The 13,800-nt window shown below is 51.9% G+C and overlaps 4 protein-coding genes across 4 annotated transcripts; 2 read left to right on the forward strand and 2 right to left on the reverse strand.

Moving 5' to 3' along the window:
* Positions 1-648: 648 nt before the first annotated feature.
* On the reverse strand, positions 649-2,279 carry J3458_020751 (uncharacterized protein). The gene is made up of 2 exons (XM_066122217.1): positions 1,293-2,279; positions 649-1,221 (listed from the first exon to the last, which is right to left on the reverse strand). The coding sequence occupies exon 1, from the start codon at positions 2,045-2,047 to the stop codon at positions 1,736-1,738; it is 312 nt and encodes a 103-aa protein (XP_065972844.1). The 5' UTR covers positions 2,048-2,279; the 3' UTR covers positions 649-1,221; positions 1,293-1,735.
* A 2,226-nt stretch (positions 2,280-4,505) lies between these two features.
* Positions 4,506-5,000, forward strand: J3458_020752 (uncharacterized protein; the record flags this gene model as incomplete). Its single annotated transcript, XM_007814126.1, has 1 exon — positions 4,506-5,000. One exon carries the CDS (start codon positions 4,506-4,508, stop codon positions 4,998-5,000), a length of 495 nt encoding a protein of 164 aa, XP_007812317.1.
* Positions 5,001-6,193: 1,193 nt separating this feature from the next.
* On the forward strand, positions 6,194-8,137 carry J3458_020753 (uncharacterized protein). Its single transcript, XM_007814127.2, has 2 exons — positions 6,194-6,633; positions 6,778-8,137. The coding sequence occupies exons 1-2, from the start codon at positions 6,514-6,516 to the stop codon at positions 7,699-7,701; spliced, it is 1,044 nt and encodes a 347-aa protein (XP_007812318.1). The 5' UTR covers positions 6,194-6,513; the 3' UTR covers positions 7,702-8,137.
* A 219-nt stretch (positions 8,138-8,356) lies between these two features.
* Positions 8,357-13,643, reverse strand: J3458_020754 (uncharacterized protein). Its single transcript, XM_066122218.1, has 3 exons — positions 13,236-13,643; positions 13,049-13,185; positions 8,357-12,989 (listed from the first exon to the last, which is right to left on the reverse strand). Exons 1-3 carry the CDS (start codon positions 13,322-13,324, stop codon positions 10,135-10,137), a joined length of 3,081 nt encoding a protein of 1,026 aa, XP_065972845.1. The 5' UTR covers positions 13,325-13,643; the 3' UTR covers positions 8,357-10,134.
* Between the last annotated feature and the right edge of the window lie 157 nt (positions 13,644-13,800).

A 13,800-nucleotide genomic window follows, 5' to 3' on the forward strand; every position in this document is an offset into this window, starting at 1 on the left:
AATATCGGGGCATCAATGGTGCAAGAGCCTTTCAAACTTTCTCGATGTAAGGGGAGGAGAAAATTTTCAACAGACCAGATATCAATGATGCCGCTAAACAATGGTTTGCAGTGCTGTACAGTGCTCACAACGTTTTGCGCGCCGCGGTGTAGCGGCATGCGCGCTGACTAGTACTCCTCCGTACGGCGCTAAGAAAAGCCTGCTGCAGGCACCCATGTCAGCTCCTGTCCAGTCCACTAGTGTTGCATGTGGTTATCTTGCATCAAATCCCTTTGAATGTGCGCAGGTGCCATTTTGGTAACGACCAAGGATGTTAGCCAATTGAAGATATTAAATTATAAGATACTTAATTCACTCAAAAATTTATATGATAAAAAAGGTAACTACCTTCTATATGAAAAGCTACAGGTATATAAATAGGTTACCCTCACTGTGAAGATGTACTTAGCAAGTATCAGAGAAAAGTCTGGTGTATATACATAACAGGCACCTGCGCACACTCAAAGGGATGCGAGTCTCCAACTGGTCAATTTCTTTTGCCCGTTCAGCCTGAGCTGGTGGGTCTGAAAAGTTTTCCCATCTTCGCCGAAAAAAAAAAAAATAAAAAAAAAAAAAAAAAAAAAAAAAAAAAAAATTCCAAGATCAAAAATCGCTGCAACCGGGCACACTGAGTATCAGCATTGTGAAAATTTCGTATCTGCTCGCAGCTCACCGGGGGCATGGCGTTTGGTTTTCCATTTTCTCTCGGCACGTCAACCTACATGAACAAAAGTGATGGTTTCCTCACAGCGGGCTGATGGTCTTGCGCCATCTGATGGATGAGGCAATTATGAGAGAACAAGCATTCAGCGAGGGTCTGACACCACTGCCACCACAATGCGGCTGTTCAGCCTGTACTCCGTATGTACGAAGCAACCAAATGTATTCTCACCGTGTTCCGGGACTAGCCATAAGGGACAGCGTCATGCACGAGACCTAATCTAACGAAATCTTCGTTGTGCGTTTCTGCAGCGTCCCCGGTGCCCTGGCCTCTTCATCAAAAGTCTTACTCCGGCAATTTGCATTACCATGTGAAGCTCAAATATTCAACTGCCTAGGTAGTTACTCGTCGTCCGGCCTTCGGACCTCGCTCATATCTCCACCCTCCGACCTCCAAGTTCCAACCTCCAACCTCTCAACTTGTGGAACACGGCTAGAATTTCACAGGGACCAAGTGTCTCTCTGGGCAATGGATTAGCATTACCGTTACCATCTGATGTGTCTCTGGTCTAGCAAGCAATGGGAGCGCCCACCTGGGCTTCCGGCTCTGGGTCATGGGCCTCATGGCAGCTAGGCACAGGGGTCGATGGCGTCTGGAACCTTTTTTGCATGCGCGCCCTGGCAATGATCATCAGGAACAGGGACCACTAGTCCATCTAGCTTCAATCTGTAGCCCAGGCCATTGCATCCGAAGATTTCTGCAGCTATGGAGCCTAGATCGACGCTCTGTACCAAGAGGACCGCAGGTACCTTGATGTACGTGCCGCTATGTCACAGTATGCACAAGCCGGCCAACATTTCATGTAGATACCTGGGACTGATAGATAAGACAGAAAGACACCGAAAGTTTTGCTGTTTTGGGCGCTAGGTTGCTAGGCTGTCAACAGTCTAACGATTGGAGATGACATCTGGAGACTCTGGCGGTAGAGCCCGTCCCTGGCGGGGATGGGTTGATGACTGAGAGTTTGGTGATGGATCAAGTAATGGTGCCCGTGTCTGTGCCACGGCAGCGGAAGGTCGGAAGCCCAAGGCCAGCGGTTGGTTGGAGTCTGGGTTGGATTTGGAAGGGATATTCAGCCGAGGCGAGATGCCTCAGGTCCAGACGTCCAGACATCATCAACGGGGAAAGGAGAACCCTTCGAACAAGGAAGCAAAGCAAGGAAAAACCAAAATGGCTCAACTCAAGCCTGGCGTTTGAAGAGATTTGACTGGCCTCTCTGGGCCATCCCATTGGGTCAAACCTGGCAGCCACCAACGCCCGCCGAAGCCCACTGGAGCCACGGGTCATCAATTAATATACGTACATCTTGTCAAAGAGAAAGGAAACTGAGAACGGAGCACAGTACATAGCGAGGACCCAACATCAAAAGCTGGCGAATAGGCTGTTTCGCCATTCCTATCAGCGGCACCCTGGGCGGCCACGCAAGCCCCAGCCACGACAACCCCCCAACAGGAGGAACTTGCGACGGGCATGGACGGTATGAGCCGATGGCGATGGCTGTGCCAATGGCTAAATACACCAAGGGAGACGGCGCGAGCCAGCGTTTGCTTGTTTGTCACTGCTCTTCGTTTCCTGTTTCAAACGAGACCAGCGGCTGCCGCATGGTCAAGGATGGGCAAATCAGACGATCTTGCCACGCGGTAAGACGCTCCCCACCCAGGATTCTCACTGTCTACAAAGCAGTCCCCGGTTCCAGGTTCTCAGCTGAACTGCCGTGGCCGTTGCTGGCTGGCTGGCTGGCGCATCAATATTGCACGCCGTACCCCTGTGCGATGCTGCCAGGTCATAAGTCATACCCCGATGATTGGCAAGTCATGGGCTGGTAGGATGAACAGACCACAAGCAGACCACGTATGTACATGAAGCCAACGCAGACGCGCACACCCAGGCCGTCTACGGGCTGTCTACGGGTCGATCGGGCATCCATGGCTGAGGGAGGATACTCGCACCCATGTCCCCGCCGCCGTTCGTCCACAGTTTCCTTGGCCTCGATCTGGCTTGTCAGGTACCCGCGCCGCCCAGCCGCTTTGCCGCGCTGTACTCCGTACTTATCAAGTCGATTACGGAGCACCGGTGAGGCTTGGCAAGGGGGACCTGGCGGGTTGTCTGGCTGTTTGCCTGTCGGGGAGACCTTGAAACCGGGGCCCCTGCACGTATTCTAAAGTTGTCTAGTACCACGATGCTCCTCCACGAGTCCACTCGCAAGTCCACTCGCAAGTCCACTCGCAAGTCCACTGGCAAGTCCGTCCACTCGCAGTCCGTCCACTCGCAAGTCCGTCCACTCGCAGGGCCATGGTCAACTGTCAAATGTTCCGCGTCTAATAATAATAATACTAGTAATAATACTTCCCCGCGGGAGGCCGGGAGTGGCGAAAACAATGGGCATGCTCCCCGCGACCACGCAACGCCTATGATGAAATATCAAATGCGCCAACGGGAGCGAAAACCCTCCCGAATGAATCTTGAACCTGAATAACCCATCTTTCTAATGCACATGATTGGGAGGGAAGAGCCACCAAAGGCTCTGGGTGGCACTGCGCCAGGCTTCTTTCGAACAACTTGGAAAACTCTGTTCCTGGCGGGGGGGGACCGCCACAGAAGGTTATCCCAATATAACTAGCCTGGGTTTCGAACGAACCAGATGCCTTGAGGCTTGGAACCTGTCAGTTGGTCCTGGTCCTTGCGACATTAAGTCTGATACGTTATGGGACATGGGCGCGAGGGGAACAGTGTGTACGAATCTTTGGCGTCCCAGGTGCCCCCTTTTGTTTCCGTCTACTTGGTACCCAGGAGCCATCCAATACCGCTTCTGCAAGACGAGATGTATTTACGGAGTATTGTACGGCTCTGGTTTCGTTCTTGACGCTATGGCACACTGTTTTGGAATAAAACAAAATTATACTCGCCATGGACATCTTTTTTTCGCAGAGGGCTCAAACCCCCCTCCACTACGACTTCAACAATGGACAAAACCTAACCACCGCAACTAGTTGGTGCAACTACTCGGTAGTCCGTGGGTCAATCTAGGACCCATTCCGCTCAATGGAGATGTAATAGGAAAACTAGTGCGCAAGTAATCGTCCTCGACGGGGGAGACAAACGTGGCGAGCCTGCCCGGGCCTTGTCCCTCAGATGCCAATATGGTACTTATTGCGAGGGATGTAGCCAAAGGACGTACCCGCCATGATCCAGATGCCAGCGCATGACACTTGGGGCGTGTGGATAGGGCACATACATACATCGTACAATTGCATGCGGTGGACCAGACTCTTGTTGTCCCCCCCTCAAGGGGAGACTGGTAATCGCAGTCGGGCTTGCTCCGCGTGGCGTGGATCCAAGAAAAGAATGGCATTGTCATTCTTCCACAAAAGTCTGTGTCTGTGCTAGCCGTGTTCGCCGTGCCTTGGACAGCAGCTAGCGCTTTTCTTGGATCGCTGCCATGTATAAATCAAGCATCCTTCCCCGTTGACAGATCCCGGCTCTCTTGTGGCTGTTTCCCATATCGCCTTACCATCATTTTTATCACTTGTTGTTGTGTTTAGTCTTCGGACTCACATTCATTCTCGAAGCTCGTCTTTTCTTGACAGCTTCTCCATTCTTTGCCAGCAAACGATACAACGGCCAGGTTCCGTTTTTGAACAACTTCAATCCCTTGAACAGTGCGTCTCTGAGGCTAGTTCTCGAGACAACCGACAGTCTCTACAAACACAACTACAAGCCAACAAAACAAACTCAAAGCACCAAGATGCGTTTCGCTACTTCTGCCCTGGCTCTCGTTGCCTCCGCTGCTGCCGTCAGCGCCGCCACTATCAGCTTCTGGACTCTCGACGACGTCGTCCGCACCATCTACTTCACCCCCAACCCTGGTTACTCCGAGGTCGCCCCCGTCACCTGCAACAGCCAGCAAAAGACTGTTGTCGAATTCCCGGACCAATGGATCGGTAACTATTACGCTGTCCAGAAGGGTCAGAAAAATGTTCCCGGCATGCTCGGTGAGGTCAACTTTGGCGCTTGGGGCGGCATGACCTACTTTGATGTCTCCGCCATCGTCAACCCCAATGACCAGAACAATGTCAAGCAGATGTATCCTGCCAGCGGCAAGTCTCCCATGTCTGGCTGCATGGTCTTCCCTTGCAACAACGCCTACTACCTCCCCGACGAGATCCAGACCAAGGTTACCCACGAGGTGGATCTCATCACCACTCTCGGCGCAGGATCTACCGGCATCAACTTCTCTTAGGCAGCCGACTCATCAAAACAAACCTGTGATTCGTTCTTGGGGGCTCGGGAAACCAGCAAGCTATCCCTTCTAGGGGAGTGATGAATGTTGTTGAATCTTGATGATTCCAACACACGCTGCCCCTTGAGAAGGCGTTGAGCGTCAAAATCGAGACATCTCATGATGCTATGATTTATGTTACGGAGTAGAAAAGGTAGAGAAGTTTTTTTTTCAGGACACAACGGATACCCCTCGCGCGTCTTGGTAAAGGAACAAGCGCCGAGATTTCATGGATTTGACAAGGAACTTGACATGGAGCTTCAGGCAGCACAGGCGCAGCTGGGTAAGGAATCATTCTTTTTCTTTTTGGGGGGAAGGGGCTGAAGGGAGACAAAAGCCTTATCTTATCATTTTGCGATTCGGAGTGAATGGGTTGGCGACGGCCCTTCATCATCTCCTTGTACTTCCACTTCACCACGGGCTCGGTGCGCCTCGTCATCTACACTTCGACCGGAGGTAGAAGCGAGACACGAGCCGCGCACTCTTTGACACACTTTTTGGTACTTCTCTACTCTCTTTAAGAACACTTTTATAGAACACCCTTTTTATGACATTTTTGACACGAAGTACGGAAGAACATATACCCCTTTTGGAGAAGTATAGATGGGACATGAATAGAAAGGAAGCCCCTTGGACCTTACGATGCCGATGTGTGCAGGTGAATGTGTGAGTGTGAAGGCAGGTGGTGTGAGTGGAGCCCAAAACAAGGGGTCTGGTAGAACTACCCAACAGCAGTTAGTCCAATGCGCCCACGGCGGGGGATAAGCCGATGAATAAAGTCCGGACGACTGGGGGGATCCCACGGGTTCGCAGTGCCATCTACTCGCAGAACCATTTTGACATCAATTGAATTCCCGACTACCGCGAACGTATGGGCTCCAATGTCTGATGGACAGCCGGCCTGTCGCCCCAACCATCCAAACCAGGCTTCGAAAGACAACAAGACACGAGGGAAAAGAAGTGGTGGAAACGTGAAATACAACAGAAACAAACACAATCGAGACCGCGTCGTTCAGGTGACGTGGAGCCTGTTAGGCTGCATCTCGACTTGGTGCGTCGCGATTGGGCAAACCTCGGTGCCTCTTGACGGTGAGGCCAAAGAGGAAGCCAAGGGGCGTACCGAGCAGTAATGCGCAGGCTCAGTCGTCTCATGTGGGGGGAGTGCCATGGGCGCTTGCGCCGAATGAGGCCTCCATGAGTATTGATCTCCTGCGACTTGGGACGATTGTTGTGCCGGGTGCTGTGGCTCAACTGTGGCGGAGGCCAGGGCAGCTTCCCACCGCCTCGAACGAACCCTGAGAGCCTGAAAGTGTTTTCCCTAACTTCCCACCCCACTTCCCACTCTTCTCTAGACCGACACGACCCCTCGATCGACCCAATTGAAGTCTTTTTTAAACTTTGTCAAGAAGTGATTGATTTGCCTGCTGGGAAGACGAACCGGTTCTCGGCTGGCATTCACTAGAAATCGTTCGTCATGGCGCAAAAAACGACCCTCAAGGAGTTTGAGGCCGTGTATCCCAAGCTCGAGGAAGCTATTTTGGAACATGCGCGCAAGTATAAGCTTCCCCAAGGGGAGCTTGACTGGCTGAAGACTGTGAGTAGCTTTGCGCATTATTATCCCACGGCCGTTTCTTGGTTGCTTGTTTCATCTCGTTTGTCAAGACACAGACGGGGGCGGCTTGACTGGCTTCGTGCTGTTCAATGCCCCTTTGCCGACGGGTATACTAACGCTCGATAGAACCTCGAGACCAACCCCCTCGGCGGGAAGTGCAACCGCGGCATGTCTGTCCCCGATTCCGTCTCTCTCCTCCTCGGCGCCGCCCTCAACGAGGAACAATACTTCCAAGCCGCCACCCTTGGCTGGATGACGGAGCTCCTGCAGGCCTTCTTCCTCGTATCGGACGACATGATGGATGGTAGCATCACGCGTCGCGGCAAGCCCTGCTGGTACCGCCAAGAGGGCGTAGGCATGATCGCCATCAACGACGCCTTCATCCTCGAGTCGAGCATCTACGTGCTCCTCAGGAAATACTTCCGCAGCCACCCGGCCTACATCGACATTGTCGAGCTCTTCCAGGAGACCACCTTCCAGACCGAAATGGGTCAGCTGTGCGACCTGCTCACCGCCCCGGAGGACAAGGTCAACCTCGACAACTTCTCCATGACAAAATACCGGTTCATCGTCATCTACAAGACCGCCTACTACTCCTTCTACCTGCCCGTCGCCCTGGCCCTGCACCAGCTCAACCTCGCCACGCCCAAGAACCTCAAGCAGGCCGAGGACATTCTCATCCCCCTCGGCGAGTACTTCCAGATCCAGGACGACTACCTCGACAACTTTGGTCTCCCCGAGCATATCGGCAAGATCGGCACCGACATCAAGGACAACAAGTGCTCTTGGCTGGTCAACCAGGCGTTGGAGATTGCCACGCCCGAGCAGCGCAAGATTCTGGAGGACAACTACGGCCAGAAGGAAGATGCCAAGGAGGCGGTCATCAAGAAGCTGTACGACGACATGAAGCTCAAGGAGCGCTACGAGGCGTTTGAGGAGAAGAGGGCCGGCGAGATTCGCGCCATGATTAAAAGGGTTGACGAGAGTGAGGGCCTGAAGAAGGGCGTGTTTGAGGTGTTCCTCAACAAGATCTACAAGCGAACCAAGTAAACTGCTCTGTGGGGGCTACGGCATTTAAAAAACAAACCAACAACAAAATGAGAAAATTAATGAGGTAGACGGCATGCATGGATGGAAGCGTGGTTGCTTAAACGTACAATGTTTGGTAGATTTTCATTATGGTACACAAAAGGTACAGTTAAGGTTTTGATTTCATTCGCCTTATATGCATGAGGGCCTGCAAGGGGTCCTAGTTTGGCCGTCGGTCTTATCAACAGAGTGCCACATGTGACTGCAGTGTAACGAAGATGATGGTCTCCGCCTGGGCCGGTCAGTGGAGGAGTAGTATGCGAAATATGCTTGGTATTAGGCCGGGACGAAGTGTGCCACAGCCAGTGCACGGGCTAGGTATGTCTGGGTCTCGAATAGATGACGAGCAAATTACATGGAGAGGGTGTACTCCGTACCTTTTTCGCATTGATGAAAAACTACGCCATCAGTTGTGCGCAAGCATGTCTCTCTCGCGCTGGAAATGCCACGTGTCGGAGGAAACCTGATTCACGTCATGCAGTACTCCGTACCACCACCGCCGATAATCGCCGCCGGATCTGTTTTGTTTTTTGCTTGCCCTCGTACGACACAACTCGTCGGGTACCCCCACTGCCGCGGTGTTGTCCGTTATAAAGCTGTTGTACCACCTCCACCTCCGACCCGGAGCTATGCCGGCGGCGCGATCCACTCCCGCCGGTTCCCGAGTGCGACCTACGGACCGATGCGGAAAGGAGCAGCCGGAATGGAGCGAAGAAATCACCCCACACTGAGACGTGTCGCGGCCGAAGGATGAAGTCTCAACCGCCGTGAAGACGCCCTCCCCCCCGGTTCTGTGCACCACCTTGCTAGGTTGAAGTTGCGGTCGTGCCATTGCACATTCGACTTTCTACTTCTAGCTTCGACAAGGGCGATTGTCGCTTGCCCTCTTTTCCGGAGCAAGTGCCAAGAAGCTTGTTCTTTTTCAGTGAGCAGGGCCAGCCGCACATGTTTGCATGAGCGTAGACCACCACGGCGGTTCGACCTGCTCGCCGCTCCAATCCCTTCCTTGAAGCTGTCAGCCGTGCGAGAGGCCTTTTCACTCCATGGACGAACAGGTCATTTGCCTCGCTCTATCCGGCGGGCCCGAGCCCCATACAAAAACTGCAGCCAGTGCACATGTGGAATCGCAGCCAAAGTCACCTATGCCCGTCGCCTCGCTGCCTGTCAACCCCGGGGTGAGATTTGCGTGTCCCAGGTGCTGGCGTCATATGCGTCCCGTCATCCAGAAGCCACGTCTTCCGCATCGCGCACGCGTGCTCGGCCTATTTGTCTCTACCATGCTGGTGGGAATCATACTAGCGGAAACAGCTTCTCCACGAAACTTCTGTCACGATGCTCTTTGATTTGGGATTGACGTTCGTAAGGATATCCGTCGGGTAAATGTTGGAGGCGGGCTGGCGGATTGAAGGGGTTTGCTTGGCGGTGAGGTGCTGGTCCCGTCTACGGAACATGGCCCGATTAGAGGCGCAAGGAAGTAAGTTGGAGTCATGGGGGTAGGGTAATTCGAAATGGCATTGGTGGAGGCTGTTGCGCGATGACGGTGAAGAAGGTCCGCGGGTGTCTCAACCGCAGCTCAGTTGTGTGGTTTACATCGCTGCGTCGAGCTCAAATAGCATGAAGCTAGTACAGACTTCGATAATTGAAGGTCCAGTCCTTTGCGTAGCCGACGGCCTCTGATGTCGAGGTGAAAGTGGAGGACATTCGCATCCAGCATCTCTCTCCAGTGCCGCTGTCCGCTGGGTACTTGTAAGTGGCCGGCGATGCGACGGAGCCCGGTGATGGTGGCAACTACAGATAAACAGATGAAGCAAAGTCCTACTGGAAGCATGGGTCCAAAATGACACGTTATTGCACATGTCTTCTCATAGTTGCCCTTGGACTCTAATGTTCAAAAAAGACGCAAGTAAGACTTGCTGCCAATCATCAATTGTCCATGTACGCGTGTCAACGTCCTCTCCTAGGTGCTAATAACACCGTGTAATTTGTACATCAGTAGGCATCTCCCGGTAGTGGTTTTGTCCGCTTATATAACAATCATGTCCCTTGCTAGTCCTCAGGCTTCTTTTCGCTCTCCTGCGATGGACTCTCATCTTTGCTCTCTTCATTTGTGTCCTCAACCTCTTTGGTTTCCGTCGCAGGTTCCGTATCTGTCTTCTTGTCGTCTTCTGCTTTGTCCTTGATCTGGGATTCCTCCGTCTCTTCCACTGGCCCTGGTGTCTTTGGCTTCACTTCTTTGGACTTGACAATATTGGCAAGGAAGTCTCCAGTGTCCCCAAACCCATTGATTTTCCCCAGCCGTGATGAGAAGAATTCCACATCCCGCAGCATACTGGAATATGTTAGTCAGGATCAACATGTCCCATATGAGAACGTCCGGCCCCGCGAGCGCAAAACTTACCTTTGTGATCCAGCTTCTGTTTTGGGAGCAGCCTCTTTGAGAGGGGCTCCCAGCTGGTCTTTGTAGCTGGCGAAGACGGGTTCCATAATCAATTGAACTGAGGTCTCTGGAAGATGCTTGGTGAGAACACGATGCAGCGTAGTGGTTTCCTTGGCAAGAATTTCCATATATGGCTGCACCACGCCTGGCCTGGCGTTATCCCAGTCAATAGCTCTCATGTTCTTGGCGTGAATCGCTGCACGACTACTCATAATGTCGACCAACTTTTGGTGGATACTGTCTTGGTGTTCCTGTAATAATCGGCGGACCTTGTCAAATTCTCCCATCAAGCTGGATACTCCAGCCCCAGAACCGGCGTGGCTTCGTACAAACTCTCGAATGTGAGGAATTAACGTGGCTATGAATGATAATGCCTGCGACGCAAGAGCCAAGTGCTTTGTGGTGATATTCTTCAGACCTGCAGAACGGGTCGCACCCGCGCCAAGAATCAATTGTGTACACCGAGAATTGAAGAGTTGGAGGTATGCAATTAATGAAGATGCCACGTCTGTGGTTATGGACGGTATTCCTGCAATCAAATGCAAAAAGTTCCCCAGTCCATCCAGACAAAGCACTGCAGAGTTTGGTAGAATGAACTTTTCAGACTCAATGACTGCGGATCTTGTCTTGTCTTTGCCAGTCCCATTGCTCTCGGGGGGTTCCGCCACAATGTCTGGCTTCTCATGCTCGCGATATGGGATCCAAATCTTGTTGTTTTCTGTCCACACGGAGGCATCTTGCATACTACAGCCTAGTATGAGATCTAGGAGTTTCGTGTTGCTCTCTGTAAAATCTTTTGCATTCCACTGATCCGATTCCATCCCCTGGGCCAGTTTTTGCATCTCTGCGTCACGATTCCGTTGAACAAACTCTTTAATATGTCCATTAACCACCGTCTTAAGAGAAGTACCGCTTCGTCCAGAGATGGCTTCACACTCAGTTGTAAAATAGAGGTTAAGAGCAAAGTATCGAAGAAAAAGATCTAACGGAAGATGAGTAGCCTGCTCTGCTCGGACCTTGAGAACCTTGACGATCTTGTCATTTGCGATGTCAACAGCTTGTGTTAGGAGACTATTGATGTCCAGACTCTTGTGAAGTTCTTCTTGAAGTTCGACATCGGCGGCAGCCATTGGGTTGGAGATGTGGCGATCGGGGCGTGGGCTGGTCACAGGTGACCTAGCTGGTGGTGACTTAACACCATCCAAATTGGATGCGTCCGATAAGGAGCTCGTGATATCGAGCAGCACTTTGACTTGCGTGGTCAGCCGTCGCAGGGTTTCAGTAACACCAACATAGATCTTGACAAGAAGCTCTTCTGCGTCTTCTGCGTCCAATGCCCGAAGGTTTCTTGCCAAATTTGCAGATTTCTCTTGACTCGACAAATGCCTGCTTCCACTGGTCGTTGACACCGACAGCGTAGACTCATTATCGTCGTCGCTCGAACTTGGAAGAGGACGTCGAATCAAATTGCGAATTTCACGAAGGACTGCATCTCGATAAGCCATGGCCGCAGTTGCAACGTACTTGGCACGGTGTAGACCCTTCATGTTGGGCATAAGCTGTGCTTTCAGCTCTTCTGTTGCTGTGAGGTACGTGGGAAATATTGACGGTGATCGAGAGTGGCCCCCTCGCCCCCTGGATGCCGCATTATCCCATCGAAGAAGAACATCCGCAGAAGAAACGGACTCTGTGTGTCTGCGCAAGTCGGCCAACAAGACATTGACGAATTGCAATTCGTAAGCCTTTCCGACTCTGAAGCGCAAGGCATTCAAATCCTGGTTGATACCCTGCAATGCGGAAGCTCCTCGTAAATCCCGCAACTCTATACCTGATGGTTCCTCTCCGTCCGTTTCCTCACGCTCACCTGCAATGAGCTTCTCCAATGAGTCAATACTGCTCAAAGCCTTGTCTACTTCACCAGCATCGACCAATGACTCGCAGCGGCTAACCCCATCAACAATACAGCGTAGTTGGCATACAGCATCATTAAGCTGTCTCAAGTTCTCCTGCCGTCGACGTTTTTGAGCAATCAGTATGCCATTAGTTGCTACCTCCTTGTCAAGTGCCTCTAGTTCTTCTCTGAGGGCCTTTATCCTTTCCACTGAGTCGGCAGCTTCTGAGTGCAGTTCCTTTAAAGACCCAAGAGCGGTGAAGAATGTTGTCGATGCCGTCGATATCGAATTGATAAGATGGACTTCAATTGTATCCATGTACCAGGACAATTTCTCTTGAAGAATAGCATTTGTTGCTAAAGCTTTTCTTGGGGCCGTAGGAAGTGAAGAGCTGTCCTTGCCCAATGATGGGGGTCGGATTACTTCGGATCGTTCACTAACAACATCAAATGTCCTCGGGTTCTCGAGATGAAAATCTTGGTCAAAATACACGGTTGGAATGGTTGATAGGGGTGAGGGTCCCTGCGCGGCTTTTCGCCCTAGGCCAGTCGACCTGCGTGAAAGGCTAGGTGCGTCAATAGACGCCAGTGAAGCGACTGAAGCAGTCGAACCGCGTCGATGGGATTTCGTTGTCGGTCGAAGTAGGCCGTCCGTATCCGGCTGCTCACCAGGCTTGGAATTGCGGCGGCTCTTGGCAGATTCGTCCTCGCCCTCTTTCACTCGTCGCAACTGCTCATACAATGCTCCAACTTGCGCAACATAGGGATCAAACTCGGCGGGATCGATGATTGGGATATTGGTCAAGGCAACCGGCGGGATGTCTCGAGTATTAGGGGGCTTGTGCGAACTTGATGATGGGGCTGATGTGTGAGGCTGTAGGCCGGTTCGAACAATGGGTGGTTGTAGAAGGGTCGAAATGGCTGTACACACAGGTTAGCTGTTGTGTGTTTTTCTCCATTAGGCAGCTATCTTAATTTACCATTTTGTCCAGGTTCGTATAAGGAATTAGACCAAGCATTAGATGAGCTATCTAAAGCACCGGCTACGGAATGGATGGAGCTCGTAGTAGAATTTCGTCTGGATGAAGAACGGTGATATCCTTGAGCAGGTCGACTGCTACTCAAATGTCAGCGTAAGGGAAGCTCCATTAGGCGACGAGGACCAACCTGTGGAGAGGGACCTCATGCCGGGGCCCCAACGACGGCGCAGAAAGGCTGTCGACGGACTTTCCAGCCGCCGGAGAAGAAAACATCATATGCGCAATCGCAGAGGGTCTGGCTGATAATGATGCCGAGAGGTTCCAGAAACAGAACCAGAGCCCTGTATAGCCGACAGCTGTGTATGGACGGGTCGAATAAGGAGTGCTACCGGGGTATCATCGCTGGCACATGCGGAAGAATAGAGAGCGGAGTATGCAATACGCCTTAAGGGGAAGAATATATAGAAGTAAGGAATAATAGAATAAAGTGCCTAAACGACCATAGTATAGGTTGTTTTGGCACTAATCAATGGCCAGATCAACGCGATGCTAATTGATGGGAGCTTAGCGTTGAGGCAAGCAACTACCATGTAATACCTACCATGCTTATGCCAGACTCCGTAGTAGCCACGCAGCGCCTTTGTTCGCGATGGACCGGTGATTTTCCGAGGAGACTGGGGTCGCTGTTCGGCACCATACCCGCTTGGGCTTAGTACCTGCAACCACTTAACGTCGCGTGTCGCGGTCCAAAT

The sequence above is a fragment of the Metarhizium acridum genome, assembly GCF_019434415.1.
Source record: "Metarhizium acridum strain ARSEF 324 chromosome Unknown scaffold_574, whole genome shotgun sequence".
Lineage (NCBI taxonomy): Eukaryota > Fungi > Ascomycota > Sordariomycetes > Hypocreales > Clavicipitaceae > Metarhizium > Metarhizium acridum.

Excerpts from the sequence above, each read along its gene's own strand:
- J3458_020751 (XM_066122217.1), bottom strand. The coding sequence starts at position 2,047 with ATGACCCGTGGCTCCAGTGGGCTTCGGCGGGCGTTGGTGGCTGCCAGG.
- J3458_020753 (XM_007814127.2), top strand. The coding sequence starts at position 6,514 with ATGGCGCAAAAAACGACCCTCAAGGAGTTTGAGGCCGTGTATCCCAAG. Across the intron at positions 6,634-6,777 it reads AGCTTGACTGGCTGAAGACT|AACCTCGAGACCAACCCCCT; the intron begins GTGAGTAGCTTT and ends AACGCTCGATAG.
- J3458_020754 (XM_066122218.1), bottom strand. The coding sequence starts at position 13,324 with ATGATGTTTTCTTCTCCGGCGGCTGGAAAGTCCGTCGACAGCCTTTCT. Across the intron at positions 13,186-13,235 it reads CATGAGGTCCCTCTCCACAG|CAGTCGACCTGCTCAAGGAT; the intron begins GTTGGTCCTCGT and ends ACATTTGAGTAG. Across the intron at positions 12,990-13,048 it reads ATACGAACCTGGACAAAATG|CCATTTCGACCCTTCTACAA; the intron begins GTAAATTAAGAT and ends CTGTGTGTACAG.